At 44.0% G+C, this 19,826-nt stretch overlaps 1 protein-coding gene across 1 annotated transcript in view; it reads left to right on the forward strand.

The window, feature by feature from the left end:
- The first annotated feature begins 1,636 nt into the window (after nucleotides 1-1,636).
- LOC141155557 (uncharacterized) overlaps nucleotides 1,637-19,826 on the forward strand; it is a 39,488-nt gene continuing 21,298 nt past the window's right edge. The window contains exons 1-2 of the mRNA XM_073642425.1: nucleotides 1,637-1,694; nucleotides 6,158-6,532. Coding sequence (XP_073498526.1) covers nucleotides 1,637-1,694; nucleotides 6,158-6,532 — 433 coding nt within the window. The remainder of the gene's footprint in view (nucleotides 1,695-6,157; nucleotides 6,533-19,826) is intronic.

Below are 19,826 nucleotides of genomic sequence, written 5' to 3' on the forward strand. Positions count from 1 at the left end.
AAATCCTTTCATACTTTATTACGGTTACGTAGTTTCTATAAATTATCACTTATTATTTTGATGTCTGGTTCATCCAGTGTCTTATATGGAGGTAAAACTAAATTTTAATTGTTTGTAGTGATGCCTTAGTAACAGTTACCTGGCACTAGCTGTGTACCCAACAGTTGGCTTAATTATATCGTATGTAGAAAAATGAATTAGTCCTGGAGTAACTAGAAGCGAGGACGCTGCAGCAGATTTAGCTTAAAATAGCTCCTGACAGTTGTAACTTCTTTGCAAAAAAATATGTTCAACTTTACATCTGACAAAACCGCAGGACGTCTGTATTCTAACCACATCGTCTGCTCAGCTACTGACAGGATGAAAGCCCAGTGCTCACAGTCCAGCACAATAACACCTATATATGAAAAAAATCAGGGCTTACCATGTTTATAATCCTGTTGCCTGCTGATATTGAAAGAAACTGGTCTCAGGATGTGGGAGCGCAGGTTGAAGTTGCAGGCCATCAACTGGATTAGCGGAAAAAGTAGAGAAAACCGCACATCCCGATTCCTTGTATAAAAACATCCAAATTTTATTCCATCTTGATGATGATTGGAAGGACATATGTGACTAAACATTGAACCACTCAAAAATCACTATAAGGCCTCATTCACACATCAGCAACTGACCAGTAATCTGTATCAGTGTCTGCATGTCAAAACCAGGAGTGAAACCCACAAAGAGAACAGCTGCTCTGTGTCATGGAGACTCTCCCGACCCCAGAACACAAACACCAACAAAAACCACAGACGTGTGAACAAAGCTCATCAGCTTACATATCCAAACTACTAAGAAAATAGTAAGTTCATAATCAAGGTTAAAAGAGGAATGACAAATCTTGTTTAGAATTCAGACCATTAGGATATCTGGTGTTTAGTTTCAAAATCCATGTTACTTCCTTCAAAAGCACCTGTCTGCGCCAATCTCCCGCTCTTGGCGGACAATTGACTTTTTCGATACCGTAAAGCATAAAATACTCCCCACTGGCATTGTGCTGTTCTATAAAGTGTTTAACCGCTCCTGAATAGGATGCGTTTTTACTATACATATTGGAAATGTGTTCGTTGATTCTCTTTTTAAGATTTCTGGTTGTACACCCTATGTATTTAACACACAATTTTTTTGCATTCAGTTCGATATATGACATGGTTTGTGTCACAGTTAAAGAAAGAGTCAATACTGTGACTCACTCCATATATATAAATATATATATTTTCGTTTTCGGCATTCGGCATATGGGTTAAGTAAATCTATAGGTGCACGGATTGGACTTTTACAGATGCAACAATCACAAAATAATTGTATTTTTTTTTTTACTTTATTTTTAAAATGGTAAAAGTTTTTAAAATCATGGATAACCCCTTTTATTTTTATGTAGATTCATTTTTATGAAAATTATCTGATGGTCTTCAGAGATGAATTGTAGTGTTTGGTCAGTTTTCACGGTACATAACTTTTACACAATATACAGGATGGCCACAATGACACATTAACCTAATTTTCCATTTTAAGGGCAGTGAGATGTGTAAATGACATAAAGCAGAAGAGAAGAAGCGCTTCATATTATATCTTTTTTTTCAACACTGATCGCAAAATGGAGCTTTCTGTGACTCTTTCCATGTTTTCTCTTCTGGGATTTTTTCTACAGATCGGTAAGAAAATATATATTATGGAATTTGCCAGTTTATTCTTATGTATAATATTCTGAATAATAAACTTCTTTAGAATAGACATTTAAAGAAAAATAAGGACTGAAATGTGCTTGATTGGAGAACTTTTAAAACAACAAAAATAGGAACAACAAACTTTAGAAATTTCTATTTAATATAATCTGCCATAGACATAAAAATTAATAAAACAAATCAATATCTACTTTCCATTTATTGTCTACTTTTATCTAAAGACGTAAAAAAGCAAACAAGAAAATACAGATAGATACATACTGCATGTTTTCCTCCAGAGTGACCATGGGCATGATTAGCTTGCAAAAATGAAGGCTTAGAGGAGACTTAATAGCTGTCTACAAATATCTGAAGGGCTGTCACACTGTAGAGGGATCATCCTTATTCTCATTTGCACATGGAAACATGAGAAGCAATGGAATGAAACTGAATGGGAGGAGATACAGATTAGATATTAGAAAAAACTTTTTGACAGTGAGGGTGATAAACGAGTGGAACAGATGGCCATGAGAGGTGGTGGGTTCCCCTTCAATGGAAGTCTTCAAACAGAGGTTGGACAGATATCTGTCTGCGATGGTTTAGTGAATCCCGCATTGAGCAGGGGGTTGGACACGATGACCCAGGAGGTCCCTTCTAACTCTAACATTCTATGATTCTATGGGCCCCTTGGCTGCTTCTCTAATTAGTTCTCTCCTTGCTTGAGATGTCAGTTTAGGTGGACGGCCATGTCTTGGTAGGTTTTCAGTTGTACCATACTCCTTCAATTTTTGGATGATGGATTGAACAGTGCTCTGTGAGATTTTCAAAACATGGTCTAACTTTTATAACCTAACCCTGCTTTACTCTTATTCACAACTTTATCCCTGACCTGTCTAGTGTGTTCCTTGGTTTTTATTATGCTGTTGGGGGGATGAGAGATGCACATGGGGGGGATGAGAGATGCACGGGGGGTGAGAGCTGCACATGGGGGGGATGAGAGCTGCACATGGGGGGGTAAGAGATGCACATGGGGGGTTATGTTTACATAACTTTGTTGCCTTATGAAGGGCAGGGGGGGCCCCCCAAAATTTCTTGCACAGGGGCCCACTACAGTCTGTGTCCGCCCCTGCCTCCTCGCAGTAAATACATTATCTATGTATTTTCTTTCTTATCTCACTATTATTGTTACTTGTAATTATACTATACTGGCATTATTATATTTCAGTATATTATGCCCATATGTATTACGATATGCATTTACAAAAATACACACAGTTTTGCACAATACTATATATATATATATATATATATATATATATATATATATATATATATATATATATACATACACATGTGCATCTCACTAAATTAGAATATCATCAAAAAGTTAATTTATTTCAGTTCTTCAGTACAAAAAGTGAAGCTCATATATTATATAGAGTCATTACAAACAGAGTGATCTATTTCAAGTGTTTATTAATGCAGACGAGCTGAAGGCTGCTATCAAAGCCACCTGGGCTTCCATAACCCCTCAGCAGTGCCACAGGCTGATCGCCTCCATGCCACATTGCCGCATTGATGCAGTAATTGATGCAAAAGGAGCCGACCAAGTATTGAGTGCATTTACTGAACATACATTTCAGTAGGACATTTCAGATTTTAAAAACATTTTTCAAGCTGTTGTTATAAAGTATTCTAATTTACTGAGATAATGACTTTTGTGTTTTCATTGGCTGTAAGCCATAATCATCAACATTAACAGAAATAAACACTTGAAATAGATCACTCTGTGTGTAATGGCTCTATATAATATATGAGTTTCACTTTTTGTATTGAAGAACTGAAATAAATTAACTTTTAGATGACATTCTAATTTTGTGAGAAGCACTTGTATTTCTGTCTGGAGTATAAGTATGATTTTTAAGGCTTTCTCCTCCTATCTCTATTGATGGCTGTGAGCTCTGACATTCTCTCTATTCTGAATCTTGATAAAGATGGCTGCTGCATTCTCTTTCCCAGCTTTTATACAAATTTTGATAGTTCCTCATGATTGGCTGTTCTATGCCTTGTGATTTAGCTGCAAGACATTATTTGGAAGCCTGCAAGGCCATGCCGGAGGTCATGTGACTGGTGTAATGCACACTCAAGATTCAGTGCATTTAATCACAGTTTTACTGAACTTTGCAGTAAATGGTTTGTACAATTAACTTGTGGTAGGTGAAACAGGAGGCACAGTCGATGATTATTGGCAACTGATGAACAGATGCATACAGACTCTGAATATGATGCAGGGACATGTACAGCAGTCTGTGGAAATGATGTAGTCACTACACAATGATACCAAACTATACAACAATCTTGGGTTCTAAAAGGATGAATGGATGAACAGGGGGATGGAGAAGTCTTCTCCCTTGTTTATCTCATACATCGTTACTTCTTGCCTAGATCCCGCCATTGTAGGCTCTTTGCCATCATCAGCTCCTTCTCCCCCACTCCCTCACCAGTAGTGAAGAGCCCTCTAGAGAGATCCAACTTGTTAACTTCATACCGACAAGTGTGACACTTTCTCAACTCTACCCTCTTGCAGTTGTTTTTTCTCCAAGGTTGTCCCCAAAACACATCTCTGGCTTTGAGGTATCTTCTCTGAGTTATAGACCATTCATCATTATAAAAACAACATTTTCCTTTCCACCTACTTCTTATTAGGAATCATAATGGATTTTTACAGCTATTCTTCTGCCCTCCGTACCAAATTAGCTTTAAAGAACTATAAACTCCTTTTTTTTTCCATAGGGACTAATAGTTAAGTTTAGCCAAGCCAAACATGTATTTTAATATAGAGCATCCTTGATGTTCTTTGCAGTTATAACTTCTGTCCTCCAATGTTTGTAGCCAAATTGAAACTGCAAATTAGTAATGTAAAAGATAAAATACTTTTTCCATTCCCATATTCACTGCGCTGTGATGAGCGGCTCCCTGCACGTGGGAACTACACAGCCTCACTACACACGCGCGGGGAGCCAAGGCTGGCCATGTCATACTGCGCAACCGTCCCACTTACATCAGCGCTAGCCGGGAGCTAAATTCAAATGTGTGGGCGGCGCCGCCCCTGACTGAATGAGGGGATCACGCCCTTATGACTAAACTAGCAGATAGGATATAAGTGTATAAAATGTTATGAAAAAAGCGTGTTAGTCAGTACTCGTAGAGTAATATGGGGACATTATACTGTATGTAGCAGGCTGTAGGGGCACTAAACTGTTTATAGGGAGCTGTAGGGGTCATCATACTGTATATATTGAGCTGTGGGGAATTATACTGTGTATAGGGGACTGTGTGGGTCATCATATGGTATATAGTGGTCTGTGGGGCCCTATATTGTATAGAGTGGACTGTGAGGAACATTATACTGTATATAGGGGGCTATGAAGGACAACATGCTTCAACTTGAGAGGCTATAGGAGCTTCATACTGTGCATTGGGGGCCGTTGGGGCATTATATTTTATATAGAGGGCTGTTGGGGCCCAATAGTGTAGTGTATATAGGGTGCTTTTGGTGGGAAGTATATAAAAGTATCTGCAAAGATGTCACAGTTTAGAGGGATCATCCTTTTCATTTCCACATGGAAACATGAGAAGCAATAGAATGAAATGGAAAGAGAGAAGATACAGATTAAATATTAGAAAACATTTTTTGACAGTTAGGGTGATCAATGACTGCAACAGGCGGCCATGAGAGTTGTTGAGTTCTCCTTCAATGGAGAGGCTGGACAGACATCTGTCTGAGATGGTTTAGTGAATGCTGCATTGAGCAGGGGGTTGGACATGATGACCCTGGAGGTCCCCTCCAACTCTAACATTCTATGATTCTATGAAATCTCTGCGTTTCTTTAGAATCTTCCCTGGGGTTGTGCCCTTTTACGCCTCCCTCTCAGACACTGACAACCACAGCTCCACAATTGATCTAGCAGCTTCAGGTGCTGCTCTCTGATTGGCTCCATCTGGGAGGGAGGGGTTTAAGTGCACACCCCCAGAGAAGACTCTAAAGGAACACCCAGTTGCACTACTATCTAAGATTTCACATAATGCGTTTCAAAAGCAACAAATGTAAATATCTGCACTGGAGTGATGCAGTACAAAATGGAAAAGAGCATCAGAATCAGGGGAGCTAAGCCATTGACCAAGCTTAAAGTTGAAGAAAAAGGGTAGTTTTAACTGTAGGCTCATTTCGCAAAATTTAAAAATAAGGCTTGTAGCAGAAAAATGTTGAGTTGATGTAATTTGGAAATAAGTTAGATATGTCTGAAATCAAACTGCAACTGTAATGGCCAGTATGGTCTAATATGTGTTTAGCTGTGTGGGGATATGATCATTCACCAATCAGTCATTCAAGGGTTGCTCAACCATCGACCTACTTCTATCTAATGTGTATGGCCATCTTTACTCCTTTACAGGAGCCGTCCAAGCAGGAGTTGTAGCGACACAACAAGAGAACGTGACAGCAGAAGCTGGAAAGTCGGTGACCATCATTTGCTCATTTACATCTAAGTTTCCAGCCTACTCTGTGACATGGTCCATAGGGTGTAATAGTACCGAGAACATTCAAAATAACCCGTGTTACTGGCGTAGGGTAAACCTCTCCTTCCCAGATGCTGTCCAGAGACCACAAAACTCAGAGGTACTCATCTATGAGGGGAACACTACAATCACTATCAACAACCTGACAGAGAATGACTCGGGAAGGTTCTGCTGTCATATAACATCTGGGAGAAAGACTGGAACCGGAGCTGGAACCAAACTGGAGGTCACTCCAAGATCATTTTGTACAGGTATTACATGACTAGCAGTTTATAGCCGCATCCATTCCATTTTAACTGCAGCTGGATCTAGGATACCTAGATTACTCTGGGTCAAAATGAGAAATTTGCTATATAAAAAGATGAAAGCCTGACCCAACATGATCCAAAGATTGTAGTAAAATTCTTTCTAGTTCAGTACAATTACAGTCAAACCAAATTGTCATCAACTTTTTTATTTTATTTAAGTGATGAAAAAATGTTAACGTTTGTTAAAAAGAAAATTGTAACACTATTTTTCTGTTGTTGATGCTGTGTGTGGCTTGTTTTTTCATGGTGAGCTGATGCCAATTTGATATATAATTGATAGTGTTGAGTAGAGATGAGCGATGTTCGACTCGAACTGTTCGCCAATCTCAAATTCGAGCTGTTTTGGGCGGTGTTCGAGCCGTTCAGCGAACACGAACGATTTTAATAAAATTCTTCTGTTCGAGGTTATGTTCGATAACTGTTCGTGCACCAAAATCATAACTGGATTTTTTCTCAGTAATGCTGAAAATTAATGTTAATACGCAGTTTCAGTGTACAGCGGGATGGGGGGAGGGGCAGGGTATGGATCTCTGCAGAAATAATGAAGATCTCCATTTTTTTTTCTCTTCCCCGCATTTACAGTGGGGCAGTGCAGTCTGTCAGCCTATCAGCAGCGCATACACGGAGCGAACTGCTTTTTTTCACACAAGCAAGGGCATGTGTCACTAGCAGTGTATGTCACATGTCCTTGCCCTATAAGACCCAGCCATTTTCCCGGTCGCCACCATTTTCTCACTGCTACAGCTGCGTGTTAGACGACACCGCTGTTGCTGTGTGCGCTATACTTTGTTAATTTCAAGCCAATTTTCGCACAAATCTACAGATAGCTTGGGAGTAGGGAAGAGTTGTGATTGCAGTCCTTTTAAGGACTAGGTTACATAATTTCCTACGACTTTTATCAGGCAGGTCTGTGCTCTTAAATAGATAGGTTGGGAGTAAAGACTAATTGTAATTGCAGTCCTTTTCAGGGCTAGGTTACATCAGTTCCTATCACTTTTATCAGGCAGGTCTGTGCTCTTAAATAGATAGGTTGGGAGTAAAGACTAATTGTAATTGCAGTCCTTTTCAGGGCTAGGTTACATCAGTTCCTATCACTTTTATCAGGCAGGTCTGTGCTCTTAAATAGATAGGTTGGGAGTAAAGACTAATTTTAATTGCAGTCCTTTTCAGGGCTAGGTTACATCAGTTCCTATCACTTTTATCAGGCAGGTCTGTGCTCTTAAATAGATAGGTTGGGAGTAAAGACTAATTGTAATTGCAGTCCTTTTCAGGGCTAGGTTACATCAGTTCCTGTCACTTTTTGCCAGGCAGGTCTGTGCCAGTGCTGTGCAAGTTTTTTTCACAGCATTTGGCTAAATCTAGCAAAGAAAATCCTTTTTGGCCTATTGCAGAGTGTGTTAGTCAGTGGAGTAGCCTATCTGTGTTGCAAGCTACACCACCTGTGTATAGAATACAAATTTTTTTACTGCACCTAGCGAAGTAAAACGTTTTGACCATAGCATCATTCTATTAGTCCATCTATACTAACCTCCACCAGGTTGCAAATTGAATATAATATTTTTCTGCATCGAGCTCTGAAAAAATATTTAGGCTTCTAGCAGTGTGTGGGACTTGTTCTATTAGTCCATCTATACTGACCTCCATCAGGTTGCAAATTCAATATATTTTTTTTCTGCATCTAGCTCTGAAAAAATATTTTGGCTTCTAGCAGTGTGTGGGACATGTTCTATTAGTCCATCTATACTGACCTCCATCAGGTTGCAAATTCAATATAATTTTTTTCTGCATCTAGCTCTGAAAAAATATTTCGGCTTCTAGCAGTGTGTGGGACTTGTTCTATTAGTCCATCTATACTGACCTCCATCAGGTTGCAAATTCAATATAATTTTTTTCTGCATCTAGCTCTGAAAAAATATTTCGGCTTCTAGCAGTGTGTGGGACTTATTCTATTAGTCCATCTATACTGACCTCCATCAGGTTGCAAATTCAATATAATTTTTTTCTGCATCTAGCTCTGAAAAAATATTTTGGCTTGTAGCAGTGTATGGGACTTGTTCTATTAGTCCATCTATACTGACCTCCATCAGGTTGCAAATTCAATATAATTTTTTTCTGCATCTAGCTCTGAAAAAATATTTCGGCTTCTAGCAGTGTGTGGGACTTGTTCTATTAGTCTATCTATACTAACCTCCATCAGGTTGCAAATTCAATATAATTTTTTTCTGCATCTAGCTCTGAAAAAATATTTCGGCTTCTAGCAGTGTGTGGGACTTGTTCTATTAGTCCATCTATACTGACCTCCGTCGGGTTGCAAATTCAATGTGCTCTGAAAAAATATTTCGGCTTCTAGCAGTGTGTGGGACTTGGTCTATTAGTCCATCTATACAGACCCCCATCAGGTTGCAAATTCAATATAATTTTTTCTGCATCTAGCTCTGAAAAAAAAATTTGGGCTTCTAGCAGTGTGTGGGACTTGTTCTATTAGTCCATCCATACTGACCTCCATCAGGTTGCAAATTCAGTATAATTTTTATCTGCATCTAATCCAGCCAATACTTTTGGGCTAATACCACAGTTTGGCCACTCAGCTCTGCTCGGTTCCCAACCATTGTTTTTTGAGCAAACAACTCCAGAGTTGTGAATTAGTTAACCACCAAAATGAGTGGAAAAAGGCCTGCTGCTGGTGGAAAGGGGAATAGGCGTGTTGGGAAGGGAATAAAAGGTTGTGTCCGTGGGGTAGGTGTTAAAGCAACAGTAACATCTGCAGAAGAAAGACCATCTTCCAGCCAAACTAAGATGTCTACTTCTTTTAGCGGACAATGTGATAAGATCCCTTTCTTACGGCCACGCCAATCGCTACAAATTCCAGATGAGGCACAAAAACAGCAGGAGCTTCAATGGATATCAAGTGCTCCTTTAAGTGGGCTCTCCTCCACCTCAACTTCAACATCACAAATACTCCAGTCCTCAGAGGTGTCACCCCAATCGCACTTGCTTCCTCTCCGCTCCCAAGTCTTCAGCTGCCCGTCTGAGTATGGGGTAGAACAGATGGTTGATTCTGCAGAGCTGTTTACTCATACTATAGCCTGGGAATCAGAGGTCGACTCCAGCGCTTCTGTGAATCCAGACGAGGAAATGATCTGCACTGATGCCCAGAATCTTTATGAGTCGGATCCAGGACCAGACTCAGAAGGTTCTGACTATAATGTAGACCCTCGTTCCCAAACTGTAACTCCTGTTGGTGGAAACAATGAGGAAGACGATGATGAGACTCAAATACCTGATTGGAGCGACAACTTTAGTTTTTTGTCAGGGCACGAACAGGTTGGCTCTGAGGACGACGGGTGTGATAACACACAGGGTGATGATGATGAGGTTGAAGATCCCACTTACTGTCAACCCACAGTCAGCCAAGAGATGAGGTCAGCAGAGGAGGTGGAGGAGGATGCTAGTGACGACGAGGTCAGGTTGCGCCTTCCTGGACAGAGACGTAGTACTGGAAGCACATCAACAACTGCATCCTCAAACACAACTCTGCCTCTGACCACAAGTCGTGGTGGCTCTTCAGGTCGCATGGGTGCTAAGCCTTGCATAGCCTGGGCATTTTTTCAGATCGATAAAGATGACCCAACTTGTGTTATCTGTAACATTTGTCAGCAAAAGCTAAGTAGAGGCCAAAAAATACATAGTTTGAGTACTTCATGCATGAACCGGCACATGGACATGAAGCATAAGTTGCAGTGGGAAGCTCACTGTGCCACAATGCGGCCTAGCCGGCCGGGCCAACCACCGTCTGCCACATCTTGTGCATCCGCAGCCTCTTCATCTTCTGTGACTGGGGGGACAGCAATAACACCTGTTTTGGGACGCAGACCTGCCACCTCTTTACCCGCAACAGCCAGCGTGATTGGCAGGTCATCATTTTCTTTGGAGGTGGTAACACCAGCTGGTGTTCAGCGCTGTCCGACATCGATAGCACCACCTTTCGATCAAGGCAACCTAACATGTCCGCCTGCATCTTCCTCACAGACCGGCAGTTTGCCGGGGACACCCTTCTCAACCCCGTCTAAGCACAACAGCCAGCCCTCGTTCCCTCAGGTGTGGACAAGTAAAAGACCATTTCCTCCTAGCCATGAGAAAGCTAAGAGGTTGAATTTCACCATCTGCAAGCTCTTGGCTACAGAAATGGTTCCTTTCCGCCTGGTGGACACAGAGGATTTTCGCGACCTTATGCCCGTCGCAGTGCCCCAGTACCAGATGCCCAGTCGGCACTACTTCTCAAAGAAAGGTGTGCCTGCGCTCCACCAGCATGTTGCACACAACATCACCGCTTCTTTGAGAAACTCTGTGTGTGACAGGGTGCATTTCACCACAGACACTTGGACGAGTAGGCATGGACAGGGGCGTTACATGTCGCTGATTGGGCACTGGGTAAGTATGGTGACAGCAGGTCAAGGGGCTGCTGTCCAAGTCTTGCCGCCCCCACGAGTTGTGCGTCAATCCTCTTTAACTCAAAGTTCCTCCACTGCTTCTGCCTCCTCAACCTCCTCTCGGTCCTCCACCTGCACCCAAAGCCTGTCTGGTCATGCCACAAGCTTTCTAACTGCCCAGAAGGGATCCTGCACACCTCCTTAATATGCTGGCAGCAGGGCTCAACGTCATCAGGCAGTTTTTACTTTGAAATGTCTGGGAAATGTGAGTCACACAGCTGAGGAGTTGTGGTCAGCTCTGGAGAACCAGTTTCATGAATGGTTGTCTCCACTGGACCTGAAACCAGGGAAGGCCGTGTGCGACAATGCTGCAAACCTGGTTGCGGCCATTCGCCGGGGCATTGTCACACACGTGCCTTGTATGGCTCACGTGTTGAACCTGGTTGTCCAGCAATTTTTAGCCCACTATCCCGGACTAGATGGCCTTCTGCAGAGGGCACGGTCGCTGTGTGCACACTTCCGCCGTTCGCATCCCGCAGCTCAGCGACTTACATCTCTACAGAAGTCGTTGGGCCTGCCACTTCACCGGCTAAAATGCGATGTGCCTACCCGGTGGAATTCAACTCTGCACATGTTGCAGCGACTGTGGCAGCACCGACAAGCCCTGGTGCAAAACGTTCTGACGTAAAGCCTGGGCCAACGAGATTCAGAGGTGGGGCAAATCACACTGGAGGAGTGGTCTCAGATCAGGGACCTATGCACCCTTCTGCAGAGTTTTGAAATGGCGACGAAGATGTTTAGTGCTGACGATGCCATTATCAGCATGACTATTCCGGTGATTTACATGCTGGAGCACATGTTAAACAGAATTCGGAGTCAGGTGGTGGCACAAGAGGAGGTGGAGGAAGTAGAGGAGGAGGCGTTGTATGCGGAAGGGCTAACATCTGCAAGGTCCAGACGGTCGGCAGCACCAAGGCGGCAGGCATGTGAGGGTGGGGGAGATGGTTTTACCAGGGCGCATGGTAGCAGCCAAACTAGTGAGGAAGGTGCAGGAGCCCTGGAAGAAGTGGAGGACGAACTGATGGAAGCCTCATCAGATGAGGGAGACCTTGATCACATTTCTGTTGTGCGAGGTTGGGGGGAGAGGACAGAGGAAGGAAGCAAGATTGTTACGTCGCCACCAACACAACAGGGACTTGGTGCTCCTGGATGCGCAAGACACATGAGTGCCTTCTTGCTGCACTACCTGCAACATGACCCTCGAATTGTGAGAATTAGAAATAATCCTGACTACTGGGTTGCTACACTGTTAGATCCCTGGTACAAAAGTAAATTTGCAGAAATTATTCCTGCCATAGAAAGGGATGCACGCATGCAGGAGTATCAGCAGAGACTGTTGCAGAATCTTACATGTGCTTTTCCACAAAACACCAGTGGTGCACGTAGTGAATCTCACAGTTCCAACTTGCCAACAGTGGGACCGTCGAGTGTTCAGCACTCAAACCGTAACAGAAACACAGTATCTGCTGGTAACATCAATTTTGCGGAATTATTTCACCACTTTTTTAGCCCATCCTTTGCAAGGCCACAGGAGACAAGAAGTCTGACACATAGTCAACGCCTAGAGACGATGGTACAGGAGTATCTCCAAGTAAACATTGAAGCCATGACTGTGTCACTGGACCCTTGCTCTTTTTGGGCTTCCATTCTGGATAAATGGCCGGAGCTTGCCACTTACGCCTTGGAGATCTTGTCATGCCCTGCAGCCAGCATTCTGTCTGAACGTGTGTTCAGCGCTGCTGGTGGTGTGCTGACAGATAAGCGCAAGTGGCTCTCCACTGATAATGTAGACAGACTCACGTTCATAAAGATGAACAAATCATGGATCCGAAACGACTTTAATACCCCTGTGTCATCCTGGGGAGAGTAAAAGCTTGATGATTTGTTAAAATCACCTCACCAACCATTTTAAGCTTTAAAATTACTAATCATGTTTATCTGTATCTTGGCTGAAATATAATTTGGGCTTTGTAGCAGTGTGCAGTACTGATTCTATTAGGCCATCTATACTAAGCTCCACCAGATTTTAAATTACTAATCATGTTTATCTGTATGTTGGCTGGAAAATAATTTGGGCTTTGTAACAGTTTGCAGTACTGATTCTATTAGGCCATCTATACTAAGCTCCACCAGCTTTCAAATTAATAATAATTTTTAGCGGCATCTAGCCCGGAAAATAATTTTGGGTCTCCTAGATGCGCAAGACACATGAGTGCCTTCTTGCTGCACTACCTGCAACATGACCCTCAGATTGTCAGAATTCGAAGTAATCCTGACTACTGGGTTGCCACACTTTTAGATACCCCACACTCTTCGATCAACCTTTTCATTTTAATAAAAAACAAAAAAATGGTCATTTTTGAAATTATAAGCATTAGCAGGTTATTAGAAACTGTTTTCAACTCAAAACTTTATTCTAGGTGATGATACATTTGCACATAGGACCCCTTGTTCGAAAGGAGCTTCTGAACTCTCTCGTCCATTGAATTTGTCAGGTTTTGGATGGTTTCTGCTTCATTTGTTTTGCTTGAGGACAGAATACCCTCCCAGAGCTGTTGCTTAGATGTGAACTGCCTCCCGCCATCATAGACACTCCTTTTGATGATGCTCCAGAGGTTCTGAATGGGGTTGAGGTCAGGGGAGCATGGCGGTAACATCATAAGTTTGTCCCCTTTTATGCCCATATCAGCCAGAGATGCAGATGTGTTATGTGCAGCATGAGACGGTGCATTATCATGCATGAAAATGATGTTGCTGTGGAATACACGGTTCTTCTTCTTGAACCATGGCAGGAAGTGCTGTTTGAGAAACTCCACATACATTATGGAGTTCATTTTTACCCCTTCAGGGATCCTAAAGGGGCTGACAATCTCTCTCCCCATGATTCCAGCCCAAAACATTACTCCACCTCCTCCTTGTTGGCACTGTAGCCGTGTTTGCGTGGGGTGTCCATCAACCAGCCATCCTCCACTCCATCCATCTGGACCATAGAGCGTTGCACGGCACTCATCGGTGAACAAAACAGTTTTGAAGTCAATCTTCATGTATTGTTTGGCCCACTGGAGCCTTTTCTGCTTGTGTGCAGTGGATAGAGGAGGTCGACAGGATGGCTTACGCACAGCTGCAAACCTCTGAAGGACTCTGCATCTTGTTGTTCGGGGGACGTTGGAGGCACCAGCAGCTTCAAAAACTTGTCTGCTGCTATGACAAGGCTTTTTTGCCGCTGCTCTTTTAACCTGACGTAATTGCCTGGAGGAAAGAGTCCTCAATTTTCCCTTATCAGTACGCACACGTGTGTACTGTGAATCAGCTACATACTTCTTGATTGTGCGATGATCAGGATGAAGTGTCTTGGCAATGTTGATTGTAGTCATGCCTTGACCTAAACACTCCATAATTTGTTGCTTCTCAGCAGCCGACACATCCTTTTTCTTTCCCATTTTGGCAGAAAATGTAGGCTGCTTAATAATGTGGGACAGCCTTCTTAGGTAGTCTTGCCTTTCATTGGACACACCTGCCAAACTAATTAGTACAGGTGTCTGCAATTGCTTACAGTGATATAAAGAGCCCTGACACACATCACCATCAATGAGTTTAACTGACAAACAAACAAATTCTTCCCTTATCTCTCCTAAACACTTTTTGCATAATAATTTGGAACACAGTGTACATGTGCTTTTCCACAAAACACCAGTGGTTCACGTAGTGAATCTTACAGTTCTAACTTGCCAACCGTGGTCTGTATGGAGTTGTCACAATAAAGGGCCCAAAATTAAGATAACATAGATGGGAGAGGTCTCTATGAATAGGAATTTCTAAGTATTTGATACCATGTGAGGGCCAGGCAAAGGGAAAGTTGGACTGGATGGAATCCTGTATGAATTTGGGGAGGGAGACATCGATGGCATCTGACTTCACTGCATTGATTTTAAAATTTGACCATGTAACAAAGTGATCTATTTCAGCCATAACAGCAGGGATGGATATATGTGATTGAGTGATATATACTAGGACATCATCAGCAAATGCAGAGAACTTGTACTCGGTGCTTCCCACCTCAATCCACCTAATATTGGGGTTATGGCGAATTGATGAGAGCAGGTGCTCCGTCACTAGGATGTGTAAGAGAGGGGACAGAGGACATCCCTGCCTTGTCCCATTGGTGATTATGAAAGGTGATGAAAATGTTCCATTTATCTTCAGCCTAGGTGACGTATTGCGATACAGGGCCATGATTTTGCCTATAAAAGGGTCCCCTAGACCCCTACCCCAATCTTTTTAAGGGAATAATATATGGCGTGCCAGGAGACTCTATGGAGTGCTTTCTCAGCATCCAACGAGAGAATCTAATTACAAATTTTTAACTGCATCTAGCCCAGGAAATACTTTGCGCCTAGTAGCAGTGTCTGCTAGTCAGCGGATTATCCCAGTTGTTAAGCAAGCTACACCACCTGTAGTTTGGACACTTAATTTTTTCAAAGGAAATGGTTCGGGCCCCCGGGACACTCAGTGAAGAGCATCGGGGAGACACCCCAAGGCATAGGGGCTGGGACTGGGGGTAGGACGCCTTGCGGTGGACCGCCGAGCTCGATCCTTATAAAAGCTTTTTAACTGCAACAGCTTTAGTGGACGCTACGGGAGCTGGAATTACGCGGCTGCTGGCATGAGACTTGCCCTCCAATAGATCCTTGTAAAAGGATTTAAAGTGTATTCATTCAAATTAGAGAGACAATTTAAATTAAAAGCTTAGAGATGCCTCCACCACAGGGGGGCTTGCTCGACCCACCAGCGGACAGGCACCAGTATTGGGAGAGGGGGGGCTGGCAGTCAGGGTCCACCGCAGCTCTGGCACAAACCCGGCGACACGGAGGTCGCACGGGCAGGAACGGACTGGCCGTGTCGGTTTCGCACTTTTTTGGTTTTAGAAGGGCATGACATGCCTATATCTGTGTCTCCCCCTCCTTTTACTCCTCCACCTCTTTTCTTTTCGCATGACTATATGTACTTGTCACTTTTCCATGTGTTAGTTATGTCTTCTGAGCAGTTTGTCAGCTTTTGGACACCTTTGAAGGTGTTTTCTATGTGTTTCTATGTGTTTTTGTTTGCCTGCCATTGGTTTTAACGGTATTCGAAGGTGTTCGACGAACAGTTCGACGAACAGTTCGGCGAACATACGGGTGTTCGACCAACCGAACCAAACTCGAACACTACGGGGGTGGCTCAACACTAGTGTTGAGCGAGCATTAAAATGCTAAGGTGTTCAAAGCTCGGGCTGAGCTCACCGTGATACTCGGGTTCTCGACCCGAGCAACGAGCCCAATGTTAGTCTATGGGAGACCCAAGCATTTTTGCGGCAGCACCCCCGGCAGTCTGTAGAAAGCCTAAAAAGTGCCCAAAACGATAGTGACAGTGCTCAAATGACATGGGGACAGCATGGGAATCGCCCCAGGAAGAATTTCTGACCCCCAGGTCACTGCTGTCAACAACGTGCTCAGAGGTATTAAGCCACTTTTACGGGCTCACAATAAAACGTTCAAAAACTAAACTGAAACTGTTTTCCTGTGAAATATGTTAAGGAACATACTTTCCAGGGTAAAGACTTGTGTATAAGGTAAAATAAATAACCAAAAACAAAAATACTTCTCCACACCTTGGGCTATGTTCACAAGTAGCATTTTTTATGCGTTTTTGCACTTTTGTATTGCTTTCAACCGTGACAAATGCATTCACCGGGAAATGTCATTTTAACATTTTACAACCTTATCTGGCCATGTGCTGTGTGACACATGCATACAGTGCAAAAGACATGGGAACAGCATGGGGAAGACCCCTGGAAGCATCTCTGACTCCCAAGTTGCTGCCTAAAAGTGTGCCCATCAGAAGTGATCCTTGCCGCATCAGAAGATGCAGACTTGCAGCTATCCCCGTGCAAGTCTTTGTCCCAGGGCAGTGTTCAATTGTACCTCCCCCATTCCTTGCAATGCAAGCGCAAATATGCAGCCAACCACCTACCCACCTGCAAGCTGCAATACTATACTGCTAGCTTGCACTTGAAATTGGGCCTTTTAGTTTGGAGGAGGCCGAAGCTGGCCACTACCTCATGGCTGCTTTGGCAGCGAGGTCTCCATACTCAGTCCCCAGCCGCCACTATTTGTCCAGGTAACCTACCCCACACTTTTCTTAGCCTGGCCTGCTTTAGGGCAACATTGGACGAGCCCACCAGACAACCAGACTCCTCTGGTGGACCCTGGCTTCTCCATCAGGGGAGTTGAAAGTGCCAAGGTGAGGAGCATGATGATGATGATAGAAGTTAGCATTTGTTTTGTTTTCTTGGAATGCAAGCGTAAGTGTGCAGCCTGCCACCCACCCACCCCCAGGCTGCAACACCATACTGCTAGCTTGCTTGCACTTGAAATGAGGCCTTTTAGGCTTGTGGAGGCTGACGCCGGCCATCATGTCATGGCTGCGTCAGCGGCCTGGTATCCATATTCAGTCCCCAGCCGCCCGGCGGCCAGGTGTCCACACTCGGACCCCAGCCACCAGCGGGCGGCCGGGTGTCCATACTCGGTCCCCAGCCGCCCCTATTTGTCCCGGTACACCTTATGCAAAAGCGTGCATACCAAAACATTACCTGTGCCCTCCCCAGTGCATTTAGTGGGAAGGAAAGCCTGTTCCGCTTTAGTGTGTGCATGCCAACCCGCTGTTCATGGCACATGCGAAGATGCCTCCCGCCCTGCACCTGTCATTGCAGACTTGCAACTATCCCCGCTCAAGTCCTTGTCCCAGGGCAGTGTTCAATTGTACCTCACCCATTCCTTGCAATGCATGCGCAAGTATGCAGCCTGCCACCCACCCACCCCCAGGCTGCAATACCATACTGCTAGCTTGCTTGCACTTGAAATTGGGCCTTTTAGGCATGTGGAGGCGGAATCTGGCCACCACGTCATGGCTGCGTTGGCGGCCTAGTATCCATACTCAGTCCCCAGCCACGCGGTGACCGAGTGTCCACGCTGGGTCCCCAGCCGCCAGGGGGAGGCTGGGTGTCCATACTCGGTCCCCAGCCGCCCCGCGGCCGGGTGCCCACACACGGTTGCCAGCTGCCTGGGGTCGGCCGGGTGTCCATAAACGGTCCCCAGCCGCCCCTATTTGTCCCAGTGCACTTTATACACAAGCGCGCATACCAAAACATTACCTGTGCCCTCCCCAGTACATTTAGTGGGAAGGACAGCCTAACCACAAACACGTGGACAAGTGAATGTGGTCAGGGGTGGTCCATCTCACTGACGCCTTCACACTGGGTTAATAATGTGGAAGCCGGGACACAGTTGGACACTGGGATGCAACACGTCCTCCAGACAAAGAGGATTGCGAGTCCTGGGTCAATCAGGCTTCAACACAAAGTTCAGAAGGTAGACAGCAGCAGTGGTCGGCCTCCTACGAAATGAGTAAATTATTCATGATCATGAGGCCATCCATCTCCTTAGCTTTCTGTTCCTTGGAATGCAAGCACATGTATGTAGTAGCGGCTAGGCCTGAGGTGGTCAGCGTTTTGGCGCATATCCTACCTCCTCCGAGGATTGCTGGATGTTTTCCTGCTACTATCCCAGTTCTATGACTCCCGTTAAAACAAAGCTTCAGGTGATGAATGATGGATGAGGTGGTGGCAAAGGAGAAAGAGCAGGAGGAAGAGGGACTAGAGACGAGCGGTGTTCGACTCGAACTGTTCGCCAATCTCAAATTCGAGCTGTTTTGGGCGGTGTTCGAGCCGTTCGGCGAACACGAACGATTTGAAAAAAATTCGTCTGTTCGAGGTTATGTTCGATAACTGTTCGTGCCCCAAAATCATAACTGGATTTTTTCTCAGTAATGCTAAAATTAATGTTAATATGCAGTTTGAGTGTACAGCGGGGCGGGGGGAGGGGCAGGGGGTGGATCTCTGCAGGAATAATGAAGATCTCCATTTTTTTTTCTCTTTCCCGCATTTACAGTGGGGAGGTGCAATCTGTCAGCCTATCAGCAGCGCACACACGGAGCGAAGTGCTTTTTTTCACACAAGCAAGGGCATGTGTCATTGGCAGTGTATGTCACATGTCCTTGCCCTATAAGACCCAGCCATTTTCCCCGTTGCCACCATTTTCTCACTGCTGCAGCTGCTTGTTAGACGGCACCGCTGTTGCTGTGTGCGCTATACCTTGTTAATTTCAAGCCAATTTTCACACAAATCTACAGATAGCTTGGGAGTAGGGAAGAGTTGTGATTGCAGTCCTTTTAAGGACTAGGTTACATCATTTCCTACGACTTTTATCAGGCAGGTCTGTGCTCTTAAATAGATAAGTTGGGAATAAAGACTAATTGTAATTGCTGTCTTTTTCAGGGCTAGGTTACATCAGTTCCTATCAGTTTTTGCCAGGCAGGTCTGTGCCAGCGCTGTGCAAGTTTTTTCACAGCATTTGGCTGAATCTAGCAAAGCTAATCCTTTTTGGCCTATTGCAGAGTGTGTTAGTCAGTGGAGTAGCCTATCTGTGTTGCAAGCTACACCACCTGTGTATAGAATACCATTTTTTTTACTGCACCTAGTGAAGTAAAACCTTTTGGGCATAGCATCATTCTATTAGTCCATCTATACTAACCTCCATCAGGTTGCAAATTGAATATAATTTTTTTCTGCATATAGCTCTGAAAAAAATATTTAGGCTTCTAGCAGTGTGTGTGACTTGTTCTATTAGTCCATCTATACTGACCTCCAT

Source organism: Phyllobates terribilis, unplaced genomic scaffold, assembly GCF_046119375.1.
Source record: "Phyllobates terribilis strain yellow unplaced genomic scaffold, ASM4611937v1 Scaffold_7__3_contigs__length_470593459, whole genome shotgun sequence".
NCBI lineage: Eukaryota > Metazoa > Chordata > Amphibia > Anura > Dendrobatidae > Phyllobates > Phyllobates terribilis.